Raw genomic sequence first — 20664 nt, 5'->3', positions numbered from 1 at the left:
CATAGAATATCAGTACTCTAAGCTCTCGCCGTAAGTCTGGATAAGAGATATGATATTTAGAAGGTATGCTTAAGGGGCACGCTAGCCAACCACTCCTTTAGGCATTCCAAGTTCCAAGATCAAGCTGAATTCTGAGAAGGCTTGATTCACTTTTACTGAATTGTACATTATGAAAAGATGACAAATCAATGTCTACGGTTAATGTCCCCATCATATATCACTGTAGGTTTTGGTTCAGCTTCAAGACTCATCCCAATTACTTTAGAAACCTTAGCTCTAGAGCATGCTGTCTAATGCAAATATACTGCAAACCATATATGCAAGCCACATGTAAACTTACTAGTACACAGTAAAAAGTAAAAAGTAAAAAGAAATGGGTGAAATTAATTTTAATAATCTATTTTATTGAACCCAATATATCCAAAAATATTATCATGCAACACGTATGTAATCAATGTAAAAATTACTGAGATATTTTACTTTTTCTTCTTCAAGCTCTTAAGTCTTCAAACTCTAGTGTGCAGTTTATACTTACAGCACATCTCCATTAGGACAAGTTACATTTGAAGACTAGTGGCTACTGTAGTGAACACAGTGCAGCTCTAGAGGATAAACTTCTTTTGGGAAATGGCCCTTTGAGCCTTCGTCTCCAACAAAAAACTACAGCTCCTCTGCTTTCCCCCTTTATTCTGTAGGTTATTAGGGACAGAGCCATGACAACTCCACTTAGCAGTTCTTTGGTGGTGAAGAATGAGGGTTGGGGTACTGGGTCAGTAGGATATTTTAAACCCATATATTCAAAAGTTAAATAAACAAAATCGTGTACTAAACTTCTCCAAATGCTCTAACAGCACCTCCTTCCAACACAAGTGGCGTAGCTGATAGTATAGAATAATGCCTCCTCAGAAGGAGAAGTGGAACTGGAGGTATTGAAACTCCTGAGTTTTGTTTAGTAAGGGTCATTTTTATGACCCAAATAAAGTTACAGTTAACATATAAATTTAGAGATTGTTTTAGATTTCTTTATATAATCTTTAATTAAGTAAAAATATTACAGCCCATTCTGGTTCAGAAACATTTCAACTTCTCTTAAATTTCACAGAATAAAATAATACACCAGTTCATAGGGATATGTTAATTTATGGAATTCTACTGGTTTGCACGTTTTTAGAACTCCCTTTTAACATAATCTCATTTATTAATAAAAAGGAGGTAGTACAATGCAGTGAAAAAAGCACTAGCCTGAAATGGAAGATGATTTGGCTTCTAGACTTTTGTCACACGAGTTGTGTGATGTTATATAATTCTCTGGATCTAAATTTCTTCATCTGTAAAATTAATGGGGCAAAAGTACATCCCTCAATCTCCAAAATCTTAATTGGAAACTATATATTTATTCAAGAATTTCAAAATGCTATATTATCTGAAGCAAATGGTATTTCCAATGTAACGCTGTAAAACTTTGTAAGAGTGAGATTAAATAACAAAGCCAAAATAAATGGCCAAGTTGTAAAAGGGACTCAATTCTGATTGCAGGTTTAATTCCTGTCCATTAGCTCCTGCTAGCTTTTCACCAATAAGTAAAAATAACACTTGACATTCTCTATGTGAGAGAATTCATTAAATTCAGTTTAGTACTGAAATATTTTAAATTTGAGTGACGGGGATCACTAAGCTTCACTGGTAAGATTCTGCTAATTGAACTTTAGGAACTTGAAGACTTATCACAATAAAGAAAGCAAAGAAAAAATATATACAAATGTATAATCATCTAATATTAAATACCTATTATTGTTGATGAAAAGAAAAGTCATGAAACTTCTATATTTCTATTCTGCTTCCCATGGATAATTTCAGTTCGAGGTAGGCAGATAATGTGTTAGCAGTACAGTGTTGTAATGCAGAGAACAAGGGTGGTCCAGCACCTGTTTCTGTAACTGACTGAGTCCTTTGTTTTTTCAAAAAGATCAGGAATTTTTAAAAAATGCCTTGATGTCAGTGCACAATAGCATCTTTCAGAAATGTTTAAATGTTGACAGAGGAAGTAGGGTTCCCTCCTACTCGTACCAAATCATGTAAGCAGGAACAACTCATCTAATCAGTATAAGACAATGTAATTGCTTTCTTGAACATATTTATAAGGTAATAAAAAAATTTTTGAGGGGGGAGGGGATTAACACTAAATAATAAAATGGCTAATGCCATTATGGAACCTCAACACAAAAGCAGAGTAAAATCCTAATATAAATATCTAGACATTCTCATCGTCGTCTAGGCAACATGTCTTCCTTGCTACTTGATCTCTATTTTCCATACTCTACTCAAAACCCCTGCCCTAGATGAATATCATTCTCACAGTTAGGTAACAGAGCCTTAAGAATCCTTGAAAGACAAAATGAAATGGGGTTTATTGCTATCTGGATCTGGGGATATCGGCCAAATGAAATTCTAATTAGTAAAACTGGGTTTATATATAAATGCTTATCTGCTACAGAAGTATGTATAATCTTTGTTGCAATAATATAAAGACATGTATGTATTCTTTAAAATAAATGAAACCCACAAATACATTTCAGTAATTTTGTTAAACTAGTGGGTTATGGATGATTTCTCCCGGTTCTTCAAATTTCTGAGCATTGAGATAGTCCTTTTGAAATTGAAAAAACATTTTAAATTGATAGCATAGTTATCTATTAATGGCTGAGGTCATTTGGTAAGAGTTCTGTAGAAATATGAAAACCTCATAAAGACTAGAAAAAAATGTTGCCTCTAGGGCTTCCCTGGTGGCGCAGTGGTTGAGAGTCCGCCTGCCGATGCAGGGGATATGGGTTTGAGCCCTGGTCTGGGAGGATCCCATGTGCCGTGGAGCAGCTAAGCACCACAGCTGCTGAGCCTGCGCGTCTGGAGCCTGTGCTCCGCGGCAGGAGGGGCCGCGATAGTGAGAGGCCCGCGCGCAGCGATGAGGAGTGGCCCCCACTTGCCGCAACTGGAGAAAGCTCTAGCACAGAAACAAAGACCCAACACAGCAATCAATCAATCAATAAATCTTAAAAAAAAAAAAAAATACAATACCATGTGCAATTGCTCAAAAAAAAAAAAAAAGGACTTTAGGTATAAACCTAGCAAAACACGTACAGGACTTGTATGTTGAAAACTACAAAACAAGTTTTCTTAAAAAAAAAAAAAAAAGTTGCCTCTAACAAAAGAATTTATAAACAATTCAATAATTTTAAAAAACCCTCTAAGCTCCAAAGTTTAAGAACTTTAAAATTAAACCTCTTCTATATCATTTATATGGCTTAAGAAAGGTATTTCACTCAGTTCTAAAAACCAGATCTACCAATTTTAGAATTTCCAATCAAATCTGAGTTAGTAGTTTTCATGAGTCACAAAAAGAACTTAAAACTAAAATTATTTAATTTCAAATGATTTTTTCAAACCATTTCCTAAGAACAAAACATCATTACACACATTCTTTCTCAATTCAGCTGACTTTTAAAAAGGAATTAAAAGGGGCTTTAAGTGCTAACAATTAGCAAATGATTCATATTGGATACCATGTTTTGACACCAGTTCCTATAATAGGTTTATTATTATAAAAGCTTTTGCAACCATTTGCAAGAAGGGGAAATAATAAAGGACTTGATTTTTGCAGAAGTAGGGACTTTATAAAAGCAATCCAGCTCCAATTTTGATATAGTGTTAGAACAGGGAATAAAATGCAAATACCAGAATTCCTTAACTACAAAGGACATGCATATTTTTTTAGTAAAAGACATGTTTGGGTATTAGAGACAATTTATTTCAATCTGGCATAGGGTTTGACAGCTTAAGAGTATAAGGAACAAGCAAAAGATGATGGTTGTATTATATATGGAACAGATATTTTAAACCTTAGATGATTAACTATGGTTGAAAAACAAGCAACAATTGGACTTCCCTTACATCGTCCACTACACACTGGCATGCAATTAAATGCCTGTCAAATGATATGAACTGATGTAGGATTCCTGGCACTTATCTGAATCAGATTTAATACCTTACAAGGAAAATAAAAAGAACTCTTTTTTAAATTTTTATTTATTTATTTATGGTTGTGTTAGGTCTCTGTTTCTGCGCAAGGGCTTTCTCTAGTTGCAGCAAGTGGGGGCCACTCTTCATCACAGTGCGCGGGCCTCTCACTATTGCGGCCTCTCCCGTTGCGGAGCACAGGCTCCAGACCCGCAGGCTCAGTAATTGTGGCTCATGGGCCTAGTTGCTCCGCGGCATGTGGGATCTTCCCAGACCAGCGCTTGAACCCGTGTCCCCTGCACTGGCAGGCAGATTCTCAACCACTGCGCCACCAGGGAAGCCCAAGAGAACTCTTGAGGAAGAATGTTAAATGCAAACAAAAGTCTTTCTATTAGGCAATATCTTTTGTTGTTTTATAAGGTGCAATGTGAAAGATTCAGGCTTTTCAGAAGTTCAATGAAAGAATAAACTTGTTTTACCGTGGCATCATTTTTTAGAAGTTCACTTTGAAAATAAAGCTTCCACTAAACCAGTTACAAATTTTTTCTAATCTATATAGGTCAGAATAGACACAAAGTCATATTCATTTTAGTAAGGACAGGCCCAGTTATAAGGTTATAAGTTATACAGATATAACTGTAAGTGAAAATTTTTAAAAAGGTGATTGAAACAGAATTTTATCTCTAATTCACTTCACTCATGAAGAAACAGTTGTTTTACTCCTTCAGGTCAAACAGATAAGGAAAATGAAAAAGCAAAAGAAAAGCCAAAAATCATTAGGCACTTCCTGGGTAGACTCAGGTGGTAGACACCACCTCAGAAAAAACTTAATGGGCATCACTATTCACCCTAGAAAAACAAAAAAACCACCCGCTAGAAATGTGGTGTGGTCAGACTAAGAAATATTTCTTTTTTTAAAAAAAGATGTAAAAGGGGCTTCCCTGGTGGTGCAGTGGTTGAGAATCTGCCTGCCAATGCAGGGGACACGGGTTCGAGCCCTGGTCTGGGAAGATCCCACATGCCACGGAGCAACTAAGCCCGTGCGCCACAACTACTGAGCCTGCGCGTCTGGAGCCTGTGCTCCGCAACAAGAGAGGCCGCGATAGTGAGAGGCCCGCGCACCGCGATGAAGAGTGGCCCCCGCTTGCCACAACTAGAGAAAGCCCTCGCACAGAAACGAAGACCCAACACAGCCAAAAATAAATTAATTAATTAAAAAAAAAAGATGCAAAAGAAAACATCTCTGCTTTCATCTTAAACAATTCTTGCTGTTAAATAGGAAATGCTTTCATAGCAGCTTTTAGAGTCAAGTCTGTATAATAAAGGTTTGTGCTGGTTTTCACCCTTGGCAACCAAAACGCATTGTTGAAAAGAAACTCCTAAATAGTCTCATTCAAAAGTGATTTCGCTCATTAAATGGGGAAAGGGGAGAGGGGAGGGATGATTAGGATCAATTAAAAGAGTAGACAAAATAATCATGTTTTGACCCTATCTAAAGCAAGATCTGAAGGTAGTTTCATTTGTAGCAAGAAATATATTCCCACAAAGATATTGCACAAAGGGGGAAAAAAGGTAGAATTATGTAAGTTTCAGTAATAGATTCTGGACTCTGACTTATATAGTTACCTAGTTTCAGAGGGTCTTACATTTTGTGGAAAAGAAATTTCAATAGGAAATAACATTCTCATTTCTCACAAAAAATAAATTTAATTCCTCATAATTTCCCTACCAATAACTCATTTGAGAAATAATTTATTGCATGAAAATACTACTATAAAAATACATTAAAAGATTAAGCTCACAACTTACGTATGTATACAGTCTTGAAAATATTATAAGGATTCAGGGTGCAGTTAGTTGAATAGGAAAAAGAGATGAAGCTGTCACTTGTACACAGGGATAATCTCATTCCTATCTATAAAAAGGCTCCCGCTCTCACTTTTTCTAAGTGTGTATTATGTAAGTTCCACAGGTGGTGTTTTTGAGTGATGAAGATCCTCAAATAATACTAAAACTGAAAAAAGAAATGTTTCAATAAATACACTTCAGCTGGCTGAAGTATCTTCATCATCAAAAAAGATAAAATTCTGAACAAAAATCACTACGGAAGAATGATTCATCATATCACGTCACAAGAAATTCTCTGATGCAGAAGGTGACTCGGGGTACAGTAATTTATCTTACCTGCAAATGAAATCTGAAAATGTTGGACTTGAAATATACCAACAGTATAGATCACTATTGAGAAGACGACAACAGTTTCCCCTCAACCAGGCAGCAAAAGCAGTCAGGAGGAAAAAACCCAGTCACATTTTAGAGTATTTAGATTTTTTAAATGACCCATATAATTTGAGAGGAAAACTCTTATGAGAGCCTATAAGAAATATCTTAAGAGACAAAAGGGGAACGGAGATGAAAATTGGTTGAGAAAAAAATGTGATATAAAGCTTGAAGGACTTGGCAGGGACTTAAGAGGTAAATGGATACATAGAAGAAATTCTAAATTGTGTGTAAAAGGAAAGTAGAAGACACTGAGATGGTAGAAGGTTGTGCGAGGAAGCCGCTGTCACAGATTTCTCTTCATTCTAAGGGAGGTATGGATGTCCATTTCTTTAGAACAGTTAAGACCTATGGCTCCTTACATGCTCATTTTTCTTACGCATCAGAGTTGAAAAATATCAAGGGTACGAGTCCAGCTGAGGAGAAGGGAAACTATACATCTGAAAATTAAAGTTCAGATAAGCACACTTAGGCCATCAAAATACGGTAAAACTAAGTTTTATTTCAATCTGTTAAATTGAAAGCATACAATGACCTAAACACATCCCTTTAAACTCCTTTTCTTGCAAAAAAGAAATGATGGTATAAATGGAGAATTTCTGACGTTTGAACAAAGTAACATAGAGTGGAACCTTAGGAAAACCTTCATTTAACTTTCTTTTAAACTTTAGGGTTTTTTTAATTAACCCCTGAAACCATTCAATGTCACCAATGCCATAAAAAAAGAAACCTTGGCCAACATTCATCTACAAAGCTACTTTTAAAAATGGCAGTCCTTTCTCCCTGTCCAACCCTACTACCTTCTACCAGATGGCTTCTTCCCATTCTCTCTCCTGGAAGAAAAATCAAATAAAAATCACACCAAAAGAGGATTCAGTATGAGGATAAGCTATACGAAACTGTCACTAAAGAGTAACGCACATTTCCAGTCGTTTCATCACCTGCAGAGTCATCAAGAACCAGCCTTCCAGCTGCCTGAACAGCTCAGCCAACTCCTGAAGGAAAGTGGGGTGGAGAAAGGTCCTCGGTATAGGTTGTCGGTGTTGGTGCTCCGAGGGGTCTCGATCTTCTCAATGTTTTTGAGGGTTACATCGTGCAAGGTGGCATACTGGTTCCGTACATGGAGCAGGATCTGGCGCACACTCTGGTACTCCTTTTCGTTGACCTCGGCTACAGTGCGGCGATAATCTTCCACCTGGGGGTATTTCACTGTCTTGGATACCAACTTGGCCTGGGTGTTGTAATAGGTGGAGAAGCGGCGTAGATAGGAGGCTGCTGTGCTCTCCACGGTCCACAGCTGGTCTGCGGTGTCTTCCTGGATAGACACTCCGAAGTTGTTGCCGTCCTCCGCCTTTGGGAGGAGCAGCTGCACCCACATCCGCACGGTGTTGCATTTCTCTCTCAGCAGCTCGATCTCGGGTTTTACGTGCTGAATCAGCTCCACCAGATGCTGGTTGCTTCGCAGAAGCTGCCCCTCGCCGCCTGGCAGTACTAGTACTTTGATGGAGGACTGGGTCTGCAGAGGCAGCCGATCCCGGTTGGGCCCATCCCCCGCAGTGTCTGGGGAGACGGGGGTCTCTGGGGCTGGCACCGAACGTATTATGGATAGGTCTTGCAGGCAGAGCTCCTGAACCCAACTATCCAGCTCTGACAGCTTCTGAGGGAAGAAGGTGGACACCAGATCCTCGGCCTCCTGGGCGATGCGGGCCCGAAATGAATCTACTTTCCCCTGCACGTCCTGCTCCAGCTTCAGCGGGGAAGCCATGACCTCCAGGGTCGTCGAGTGTTGGGGCGGACACGGCCTGAGTTCCTCCCTCCTCTGCAGGCTGGGTTTGCGCTTCCGCCGCCACCACCAACTCCCAACAGACCAGGCCCTGCCAGGGCGAAAAGACGTCCCGGAGGTCCCTGCGGGCCGGCGCGCGGAGAAAGCGGGAGCCACACGCTGACCACGCCCTCCGGACGGCGCCCTGGCCAAGAGGCTGGCAGACAGGCTTCGTGAGACCAACCTAGGCTTCGAGTGCCTTGCCGCTAGAGCACCGAAGACCACGTGTTAGGGGACCCAGCTGGATCTAGTTATCTGAGCTGCGCCTCCCCTACCTACTGGCCTGGCTGGCGGGAAGCCACTTTCAAGAACATCGTTAAACTTAAGCTGTGAAGACCAGGCAATGACAAGTCGGTGCGCTTTACATAGGAGTTCAAGGAAGTCCACAATCCCTGGATCCAGCAAACACGATCTCTTTTGAAAGGCATCTTACAAAATGGGCTCTCCAGAGCAAGGCTCACTTCTGGAGAGCCTCAAGTCACACCTTTACAGGTAACCTGGGCCTATCCATGCTTTCCTCTTAGAAAGTCAGAAGTGAGTTCACTTCACTATTGTATTTCAATCAAGTTAGTAGACTTCTGAGATCTTCTATGGCTTACTTCATACAATTTTTAGTTTAAATTACAAATGTTAAGTTATATGACTCTTCTTAAAATTCATCTTTTGGGGAACAATTAACAATTGAATCTGGACTGTAAATTAACGTAACACAGTCAAACTTCCTGAATTTGATAAGTGTATGGTTGTTACAGAGGTTATGTCCTTGTTTTTAGGAAGTACACACTACAGTATTAAGGGATAAAGTGACATGATATATTTAATCTATTCTCAGATGGTTCAGAAAAAGTGTGTGTGTGTGTGTGTGTGTGTAGAGAATGAGAATGCTAAATCATGTGGAGAAATGGTAAAAATTGATGAATCTGTATAAAGAGTGTATGAGAATTCAGTATTATTCTTCTAACTTCTCTGTAAGTTCAAACTTATTTCAAAATAAAAAATGAAAAAACTACCTTTTCCTTAAAGGTTTCCAGAATCATAGAGACAAATTCTGTAAACTTCTAAACTTTCACCCTATTTATTTATATTCATTTTCCTTTCCCTGAAATATTTTCCTTTTGTCCTCTGCAGTACCACAGAGCAAAATCCATGCCTTTGTGACTTTTATTCTAAAATTATTGAAGTATAGTTAAAAAAAGGATTTTTCTAAAGATGCTATAGTATGGTTTCAAATGTAATTGTCACCTCAGTCAGACTGTAAACTCCTTCAGGGCAGGGGCCAAGTCTTAATTCATTTCTTTTGCAGCTGGCATGGAGCAGGTGCTCAATACATGTCTGATGAAATGATCCTGACTTAGTAAGATTTTAGCTAACTATAACTTCACAAAATCTAGAACTGAAAGGGAAAAAAAATCAACAAGACAAACATGTTACAGGTTGGGTTCCCCAGCAAGCAGAGAAGTTGCTTACAGGAGGTTTATTAGGGAGTGCTCTTAAGATAAACACCTGCGGAAAGAAAGAGACAGAACAGGGAGAAGTTGGATTTCGATGCAATCTCAAGGCCTCAACTGACCCCATGGGGAACTGGGAAATGCCCTTCAGAGTTGTCCTGAGGTGGGGTCAAAGCAGTTCCTGAAGAGGGCTCTTTGGTAGCAAGACTTTTAGCAATTGGGAAATAAAAACTTTAGTCCTGAGGAGGGATCTGGGAAGCTCATCATAGCTTCAACTACACATGTAAGATATTAAGATACCTATACTAACAAACTAGCAATTAAGTTGTTCAGCCCCAGTCAGGAGTTGAAAATTCAAAGATGGTTTCTGTGTTCAGATCAATTCAAGTCTCTCAGGAATGACAAAGAAGGTTGTGGTGACAGTAATTATATGTTCAGAGGTGGGGCAGGGGAGATAAAGGTGTGTATGTATGTGAGGGAGGTAATGGGGGATTACTGGTAAATTGGATCTTAAGATATAAGGGAAGTGGCAGGAAATGAGGCAGGAGAAGTAAGCAAGGACCAGCTCATGGAGGCAGGGCCCTATTTGCCATGCTTTAGGAACCTGGATTTAATAAAAGCCAATGAAGGACATTTAGGCAGGGAAAAAATACACACAGAGATGTATGATTTCAATGGTGGAGGTGAATTTGAAGAAGAAACTAAAGGAAGAGAGACTGTGCCATAATCCAAATGAGAAAGTATGCCTCATTTTAAGTGGTGGTGATGGGGTTGAAAGAGAAGCATCAAGAATATCTTAGGAAAAAAAAAAAAGAATATCTTAGAAGTAAAATTAACAGTATGTAGTGATCGTTTTAGATGTGGATAGATGAGAAAAGGCAGAATTCAATACTATGTAATTTTTTGGGGGGGCTTAGGTAGATAATTTCTATTTATACTTATATTAAACCTCTCCTAAGAGGTGAATTAGATATACATTTTTACACACACATATTTACATTCAACTTTATGGAAATTTAGATAGGGCTATCAAACAGAAAAGAAAAAGCAAATCTTAAAACATGACCACAATTTCCCATATGTTGATTTTCTTCATAACTTTGGCTATAAAAGATTACGATGGTGCCAGCATGGAAATTCCCTCTTATACCAAAAACACCCTCAGTGGTATATATGGTTTAACAAATGGTTACTCTGTTTTCAAACAGAAAACATTTCTAGTTGCTCTTTTAAAGAAGTAGGGAAGTTTCTTTCTACTTAAATTATGACAGTGATTAATGAAGCCATTTATATGAAATTATTTTCTTTAGTTGTCTAATGATAAAATATAAAATCCTTTGGGGGATTCAGCTGCTCTTTTTTCTAGTGGGACGTAAGAGTTTTATTTTTTCGTAATGTTTCCTGTCCTTGTTAATGAGATAGCAGTTGGTAGGAAAGTAACAGCTCCTAATTTTTCTACCCCCATCAATCATCAGCAATCAGTGGTTGTTTCTAAAAATTATTTAATGCACTTGCATGCCTTGATTTGACCCATGAAATTAACACTGAGTGCCAACAGGTGGAGGAAGGCCAGGGACAGCTGTGTGGAGTATTGTCTTGTTCAGGTCAGTTTCTCCTTTCTCCACAGCCCAGCAGGGTTCATTATGTACTGATGCCAATAACTGACACCCCACTCTTCTTTTAGGAATGCCTACAGATTTATGGATTGGTTTATCCTTTAAATATCCTCCAACTCTGAAACTATGCCCTGTGAAGAAGGGATTCTGTGGTCCTGTGTATGGGTTCCATTTACCGAACTATTCTAAGCAACTGTTGTGTCAACTATCGGAGATACCTGTAAGCTTGAGATATGGATTGAAATTTAATCATTCAAAATAAGCTGTTTTTCCCACTGATTTCTTTCTATCTATAAAAGTTAGGAGAAATATAATCAGTGGTGCTAAATCTAGATAATCTTAAGGCTCTGGTGGATGGTAATATTTATCCCCTTATATTTATAAAATTTTTCATCTCTGGGTTGCAGTGGATCTTACGTTATCTAGACCCTCAAATGAGCAATTTCTAGGGCTGACAAATATATCACGTCCTCTTCCTTCATTCTTCCTCCTAGATTGCTGCACATAAAGGTACAGAAATAAACGATGTAGAGGTACTCACTGCAGTGCCCTTTTGTCAGAATCAGCCTCCACATCTAACATAAGCATGGCTCTAAATGAAGAGGAGTTGGCAATATAGCATTGTGGTTAAAGTTACGAAGTTAGTCATGTTCAAATCCTAGCTTTGCTACTTACTACCCATGTGACCCTGGCTAAGTTATCTAATCTCTCTGTGCTTTATTTTCTTCATCTATAAAATAAGCATTATAATAATACCTATAAAAGTTGTTTTGAGGATTAAATTAGTTAATACATGTAAAGAGTTTAGCACAGTGCCTCAAACATGTTAATTGCTCAATAAATGTTAGCTGTTATTGAAGGAGAGTCTATCAACAATCCAAAATCTCCCTTCACTCTTTGAAATGGAGTAGAACTGTGTATTCTAGACAAACCAATATATAATTTTCTTGTTCACTATCTTGTTATTTAGCAGTAGTGACTAATTGCACTACACAGTTGAATATAAGTATCTTTTTTTAATGGCTTGAATTTCTGAGATCATCAGTATTTAGAGACCATATCACAAAGGGCATAGGTGAAGCAAGCACAAAGTTTTACTGGCTACCTTGGCTGAAAAGTGCATTTCTGAATAGAACCCCTTCTGGCAAAAGCCATGTCTTCATCAAGTTCACATTATTTTATCTTACAAATTACATAATTGGGATAGTTTGGAAACAATGATGTCTACTGTCAAGGGTCCTTAAGATCACTGATTTTAACAAAAAAAACACTGATCTCTAGGTCCTAGATTCCTGACTTTTTAAGATGCTTTGGCCAATGACTCTCTACCCAAGTCACTGATAGCTTCCTTGTTTACAAAATCCCTGGATCAATAACGTACTGGATGAACAATGAATCTTTTAGTTCAGCATTTTTCAAATTGAAGTCCATCGGTTCCCTATAATTATTTGTGTGTCTTCATTTTGATGATTCATTAATTGATGTAAGCATATTCTGGGTCATATTATAACTGACATGCAATTTGGGCCAGCGATTACATTTTTATGATTGTGACAGCACGAAGTACATCTACCTTAATTGATGAGAGAGGAGCCTATTAGGTATGATTATCCTTTTTCTCCTTTTCCCAAATAACTGTAAATCAGATAGAACAAAGGTTTTCTTAGTGGTTCAAATAGAGAAAACTGGAGGGAGAATTACGTTATCACAGAGTACTCAATAATATGGAAATGTTTAATTAATTGAAAAGACTTGCACCATGAGAGTCAGTATCACCTTCACTTATCAGTAGCGACACAAAAACATGGTCTATTACATAAATTCAAGTTGTTGATTTGTATTTTATCTGTAATATTATTTATATTTAATTTATATATTTACATAAATAACATTTATATTATATAATTATTTTGGTTTTGTAGTTGCAAACTAAAAGTAGAAGATGTTTCAAGTTTTGTGTTTATATGTACTTAATAAACATAAGTCAGTGCTGGCAGATAATTTATTCCTTTAAAAGTAAAACCCCTCTTATAATGCCTTGTGCAAACAATTCCAGAGCTCTCTTCCTGAAATGCGTTTTTGATCATATTTCTATCTTCTACAGTGTCAGGACCAAATTCCTTAAGCATGGTCCACAAGTTCTTTCATGATCTGGATCCTGCCATCTTTTATTTCCCAGAAACTACTCTACATTCCAACAACAGTACTCTCACATGTCCTATGGTTTACATATTCACCTCTCTCTGCATAAAATGCCCATTGTATCATCTTCCTCCCGCTCTCTATCCTACCAATTCATCCTGCTGTAATCAACTCAAGAACTGTTTCGGAAAAAACCTTCCCTAATACCACCTTCTCCCTTCCTAGATGAAGTTAGTGCTCCTGGCACAAGTTAAATAGCATAATAATATCTACCTCATAAAGCTGTTGAAAGGATTAAATAACTTACATAAAACAGCTAGGACACTAAATTCTTCATAAATGGTAGCAGTTTTATTTGTATCTCAAAGTATTCTGCATAAATCTTTTTTACAGTTCCTATCACAGTGTTGTAATTTTGGATTTACAAGTCACTTTTCTCTACCATAATAAATTCCTTGAGGACAAGCATTTTAGTTTTTTCATTTTTATATGTTCTTTGGTAGCAGTGTGCCAGGTAACAATAAGTGTTCAATGAATATTTACTGAATAAATGAATTAATTAAAGAAATAGGATAAAATTTATCAGACAGGACCTGACTAGCAGAAGAGATGGGACTCTCAAGCAACTTATCTTTTTCTTATTTCCCCTGAAAAGTTGCTAGATCTAACAGCAGTTTTCTGGGCTGAATGCTTTAGGGATTTATAGGAAAAGTAGGAATTATATTTCTTTTTTTCTCCCATCAACAGCATGCAGAGTTTCACATTCTGCTTTTGACTCTGGTAATATTCCAGAATTCTACCAGTCACAGTATTGCTTAGTTCTGAAAAAGAGCACTCACTTAAATAACTGGAGTTGGTCTGCAGAACAGTAGTTATGCATTACTACATGTTTGTGCAAAGTGAACATATCAGGGAGTACCAGAGAGGTACACACACAAGAAATAAGGGTGGTGCTGGCTCTGACTCATGCTCCTACTGCTTATTTATAGCTTCTTATTAGTATGGGATTTGTTTTATTTGGCAAAAATACAAGATCTAACTGACTGAGAGAGGAAGATGTAAGAAAATGCCTAAGCATAAAACTTCTACAGCTGAATAATAATCTGTAATTCAGTGCTGTATCAACAGACTCCCCAGGGGCTGGTGCAAGCGGAAACCACTCCAGAATTACAGACTTCATGAGCTGCAGACTTTACTGCTAAATGTAAAATAGTGGTTAACTAAAGATTTTATTCCTCCATAGACACTTCCATTTATAAATGCTAAATTCACCAGTTAGGGCTAAATTAAGTTAGTATACAAAATATGTACAGTGAGTTTCTAATTTCTCTAAATAATTTTCACCAGCAGAAATAGTCAAAAGTAAATTTTAAAAAAACAAGCCAAAGAATTTATATGCTTCAACCTGAAAAAATGTACTGTCTCTGTATTCATTTAAAATTACTGACATTCACAGAAAGACAGACAAGATGAAAAGGCAGAGGGCTATGTACCACAGGAAGGAACAAGATAAAACCCCAGAAAAACAATTAAATGAAGTAGAGATAGGAAACCTTCCAGAAAAAAATTCAGAATAATGATAGTGAAGATGATCCAGGACCTCGGAAAAAGAATGGAGGCAAATATCGAGAAGATGCAAGAAATGTTTAACAAAGATCTAGAAGAATTACAGAACAAACAAACAGAGATGAAAAATACAATAACTGAAATGAAAAATACACTAGAAGGAATCAATAGCAGAATAACTGAGGCAGAAGAACGGATAAGTGACCTGGAACACAGAATGGTGGAATTCACTGCCATGGAACAGAATAAAGAAAAAAGAATGAAAAGAAATGAAGACCTAAGAGACCTCTGGGACAACATTAAATGCAACAACATCCGCATTACAGGGGTCCCAGAAGGAGAAGAGAGAGAAAAAGGACCCGAGAAAATATTTGAAGAGATTATAGTCGAACACTTCCCTAACATGGGAAAGGAAATAGCCACCCAAGTCCAGGAAGCGCAGAGAGTCCCATACAGGTTAAACCCAAGGAGAAACACGCCGAGACACATAGTAATCAAACTGGCAAAAATTAAAGACAAATAAAAATTATTGAAAGCAGCAAGGGAAAAATGACAAATAACATACAAGGGAACTCCCATAAGGTTAACAGCTGATTTCTCAGCAGAAACTCTACAAGCCAGAAGGGAGTGGCATGATATACTTAAAGTGATGAAAGGGAAGAACCTACAACAAAGATTACTCTACCCAGCAAGGATCTCATTCAGACTCGATGGAGAAATAAAAAGCTTTACAGACAAACAAAAGCTAAGAGAATTCAGCACCACCAAACCAGCTCTACAACAAATGCTAAAGGAACTTCTCTAAGTGGGAAACACAAGAGAAGAAAAGGAACTAAAAAAACAAACCCAAAACAATTAAGAAAGTGGTCATAGGAACATACATATCGATAATTACCTTAAACGTGAATGGATTAAATGCTCCAACCAAAAGACACAGGCTTGCTGAATGGATACAAAAACAAGACCCATATATAGACCTAGGGACACATTCAAACTGAAAGTGAGGGGATGGAAAAAGATATTCCATGCAAATGGAAATCAAAAGAAAGCTGGAGTAGCAATACTCATATCAGATAAAATAGACTTTAAAATAAAGAATGTTAAAAGAGACAAAGAAGGACACTACATAATGATCAAGGGAATCAATCCAAGAAGAAGATATAACAATTATAAATATACATGCACCCAACATAGGAGCACCTCAATACATAAGGCAACTGCTAACAGCAATAAAAGAGGAAATCGACAGTAACACACTAATAGTGGGGGACCTTAACACCTCACTTACACCAATGGACAGATCATCCAAACAGAAAATTAATAAGGAAACAAGCTTTAAATGACACAATAGACCAGATAGATTTAATTGATATTTATAGGACATTCCATCCAAAAACAGCTGGTTACACTTTCTTCTCAAGTGCGCACAGAACATTCTCCAGGATAGATCACAACTTGGGTCACCAATCAAGCATCAGTAAATTTAAGAAAACTGAAATCATATCAAGCATCTTTTCTGACCACAATGCTATGAGATTAGAAATGAATTACAGGGAAAAAAACGTAAAAAGCACAAACACATGGGGGCTAAACAATACGTTACTAAATAACCAAGAGATCACTGAAGAAATCAAAGAGGAAATCACAAAATACCTAGACACAAATGACAGTGAAAACACGATGATCCAAAACCTATGGGATGAAGCAAAAGCAGTTCTAAGAAGGAAGTTTATATATACAAGCCTACCTCAAGAAACAAGAAAAATCTCAAATAAACAATCTAACCTTACACCTAAAGGAACTAGAGAAAGAAGAACAAACAAAACCCAAAGTTAGCAGAAGGAAAGAAATCATAAAGATCAGAGTAGAAATAAATGAAATAGAAATGAAGGAAACAACACCAAAGATCAATAAAACTAAAAGCTGGTTCTTTGAGAAGATAAACAAAATTGATAAACCATTAGCTAGACTCATCAAAAAAAGAGGGAGAGGACTCAAATCAATAAAATTAGAAATGAAAAAGGAGAAGGCACAACAGACACCGCAGAAATACAAAGCATCCTAAGAGACTACTACAAACAACTCTATGCCAATAAAATGGACAACCTGGAAGAAATGGACAAATTCTTAGAAAGGGATAACCTTCCAAGACTGAACCAGGAAGAAATAGAAAATATGAACAGACCAATCACAAGTAATGAAATTGAAACTGTGATTAAAAATCTTGCAACAAACAAAAGTCCAGGACCAGATGGCTTCACAGGTGAATTCTATCAAACATTTAGAGAAGAGCTAACACCCATCCTTCTCAAACTCTTCCAAAAAATTGCAGAGGAAGGAACACTCCCAAACTCATTCTACGAGGTCACCATCACCCTGATACCAAAACCAGACAAAGATACCACAAAAAAAGAAAATTACAGACCAATATCACTGATGACTACAGATGCAAAGATCCTCAACAAAATACTAGCAAACAGAATCCAACAACACATTAAAAGGATCATATACCATGATCAAGTGGGATTTATCCCAGGGATGCAAGGATTCTTCAATATATGGAAATCAATGTGATACACCATATTAACAAACTGAAGAATAAAAACCATATGATCATCTCAATAGACGCAGAAAAAGCTTTTGACAAAATTCAACACCCATTTATGATAAAAACTCTCTAGAAAGTGGGCTTAGAGGGAACCTACCTCAACATACTAAAGGCCATATACAACAAACCCACAGCAAACATCATTCTCAATAGTGAAAAACTGAAAGCATTTCCACTAAGATCAGGAACAAGACAAGGATGTCCATACTTGCCACTATTATTCAACATAGTTTTGGAAGTCCTAGCCACAGCAATCAGAGAAGAAAAAGAAATAAAAGGAATACAAATTGGAAAAGAAGAAGTAAAACTGTCACTGTTTGCAGATGACATGATACTATACATAGAGAATCCTAAAGATGCCACCAGAAAACTACTAGAGCTAATCAATGAATTTGGTAAAGTAAAAGGATACAAAATTAATGCACAGAAATCTCTTGCATTCCTATACACTAATGATGAAAAATCTGAAACAGAAATTAAGGAGACACACCCATTTACCACTGCAACAAAAAGAATAAAATACCTAGGAATAAACCTACCTAAGGAGACAAAACACCTGTATGCAGAAAACTATAAGACACTGATAAAAGAAATTAAAGATGATACAAACAGATGGAGAGAAATACCATGTTCTTGGATTGGAAGAATCAACATTGTGAAAATGACTATACTACCCAAAGCAATCTACAGATTCAGTGCAATCCCTATCAAATTACCAATGGCATTTTTTATAGAACTAGAACAAAAAATCTTAAAATTTGTATGGAGACACAAAAGACCCCGAAGAGCCAAAGCAGTCTTGAGGGAAAAAAACGGAGCTGGAGAAATCAGACTCCCTGACTTCAGACTATACTACAAAGCTACAGTAATCAAGACAATATGGTACTGGCACAAAAACAGAAATATAGATCAATGGAACAGGAGAGAAAGCCCAGAGATAAACCCACGCACCTATGGTCAACTAATCTATGACAAAGGAGGCAAAGATATACAATGGAGAAAAGACAGTCTCTTCAATAAGTGGTGCTGGGAAAACTGGACAGCTACATGTAAAAGAATGAAATTAGAACACTCCCTAACACCATACACAAAAATAAACTCAAAATGGATTAGAGACCTAAATGTAAGACCGGACACTATCAAACTCTTAGAGGAAAACATAGGAAGAACACTCTTTGACATAAATCACAGCAAGATCTTTTTTGATCCACCTCCTAGAGTAATGGAAATAAAAACAAAAATAAACAAATGGGACCTAATGACACTTAAAAGCTTTTGCACAGCAAAGGAAACCATAAACAAGACGAAAAGACAACCCTCAGAATGGGAGAAAATATTTTCAAACGAATCAACAGACCCAGGATTAATCTCCAAAATATATGAACAGCTCATGCAGCTCAATATTTAAAAAAAAAAACAACCAAATGCAAAAATGGGCAGAAGACCTAAATAGACATTTCTCCAAAGAAGACATACAGATGGCCAAGAAGCACATGAAAAGCTGCTCAACATCACTAATTATTAGAGAAATGCAAATCAAAACTACAATGAGGTATCACCTCACACCAGTGAGAATGGACAACATCAGAAAATCTACAAACAACAAATGCTGGAGAGGGTGTGGAGAAAAGGGAACCCTCTTGCACTGTTGGTGGGAATGTAAATTGATACAACCACTATGGAGAACTGTATGGAGGTTCCTTAAAAAACTAAAAATAGAATTACCATATGACCCAGCAATCCCACTACTGGGCATATACCCAGAGAAAACCATAATGCAAAAAGACACATGCACCCCACAGTGTTCATTGCAGCACTATTTACGATAGCCAGGTCATGGAAGCAACCTAAATGCCCATTGACAGACGAACGGATATAGAAGATGTGGTACATATATACAATGGAACATTACTCAGCCATAAAAAGGAACGAAACTGGGTCATTTGTAGAGACATGGATGAATCTAGAGACTGTCATACAGAATGAAGTAAGTCAGAAAAATATCACATATTAACACATATACATGGAACCTAGAAAAATGGTACAGATGAACCGGTTTTCAGGGCAGAAATTGAAACACAGATGTAGAGAACAAACGTATGGACACCAAGGGGGGAAAGCCGCTGGGGGGGTGGGGGTGGTGGTGGGATGAATTGGGAGATTGGGATTGACATGTATGCACTGATGTGTATAAAATGGATGACTAATAAGAACCTGCTGTATAAAAAAAAATTAAATTAAAAAAATAAAAATAAAATAAAATAAAATTACTCTCTGTCCTCTCATTTTGATTTTCCTTCTTAGCCCTTATCACAAACTGATATTCCATTACATATTTAGTTGTATATTTGTTGTGTCCATCTTTAGAACATAAAAGCAAGGGCTTTTTTGTTTTATTTATTGGATTCTCTGCAATGAGGATAGCCTGAAACATAATGGCTACTCAATAAATATTTTGTTGGATGAATGACAGCAAAATTGTTTAAATCTCTTGAATAAATAATAATTCTTTGAGGATAACTGCATTTTGAAAAACTTTTTTTAATTATAAAAGTAAAGCAATTATTCAAATAGACAGTCACAACTTAGCATGAATAAAGTTTTTTGAATAATAAAATCAATCCTTAAAAGTTTGAAGAAAAAGACCTTTTATATTATGAAGATATCTCATACTTATGTTTTCTCTCAAAGAGCAATAAAGGAGACGTTACTTGTTTTTAAAAAAATTGGATTTTGCTATTTATCACTTCCATTCACCTTCTTAAAATACAAGTGTTAGTTTCAAAATGAAACTGAGATTCACATTTTGATAGATAGAAATTATGCCTTCTTATCTTTCTATTTTCAACTAATGTGAACTACACCAAATTGCAGTAAAATCAAAAAAATATAGATTAAAAACAATTGAGTCTGGACTTGTTTTGGTTCTAATAAGTATTTTGCTTAAGGAGATACTGTATTCTCCTGAATCTAAGCTGAACACACAGTTGGTAAAATAATCCTTGGAGGATAATAGTTTTCAAAAAAATCAGCAATCATATATGCACAGAAATTAGGTTGACCACTTCTTTTTGTATGGTATAATAATACATATTCTTACATATTTTACTAAAAAAAATAAGATAAACTGTATAGCTAAAAAGCTGATCCCAAAGCCTCAGTCTTAAGTGA

The 20664-nt window shown here is 36.9% G+C and overlaps 2 protein-coding genes across 3 annotated transcripts in view; both read right to left on the bottom strand.

Annotated features, from left to right (window-relative positions):
* Nucleotides 1–20664, bottom strand: part of ATF6 (activating transcription factor 6) — a 224106-nt gene that overhangs the window by 78718 nt on the left and 124724 nt on the right. The window lies entirely within an intron of this gene.
* LOC118890917 (proteasome activator complex subunit 3-like) lies at nt 6661–8079 on the bottom strand. Its single transcript, XM_036844334.1, has one exon. It carries the CDS (start codon nt 8054–8056, stop codon nt 7244–7246), a length of 813 nt encoding a protein of 270 aa, XP_036700229.1. The 5' UTR covers nt 8057–8079; the 3' UTR covers nt 6661–7243.

This window comes from Balaenoptera musculus, chromosome 1 (assembly GCF_009873245.2).
Source record: "Balaenoptera musculus isolate JJ_BM4_2016_0621 chromosome 1, mBalMus1.pri.v3, whole genome shotgun sequence".
NCBI classification, from domain to species: Eukaryota; Metazoa; Chordata; class Mammalia; order Artiodactyla; family Balaenopteridae; genus Balaenoptera; species Balaenoptera musculus.
Note: the sequence above shows the minus strand (reverse complement) of the source record. Positions and strands in the feature narration are given on the sequence as shown.

Excerpts from the sequence above, each read along its gene's own strand:
- LOC118890917 (XM_036844334.1), bottom strand. The coding sequence starts at position 8,056 with ATGGCTTCCCCGCTGAAGCTGGAGCAGGACGTGCAGGGGAAAGTAGAT.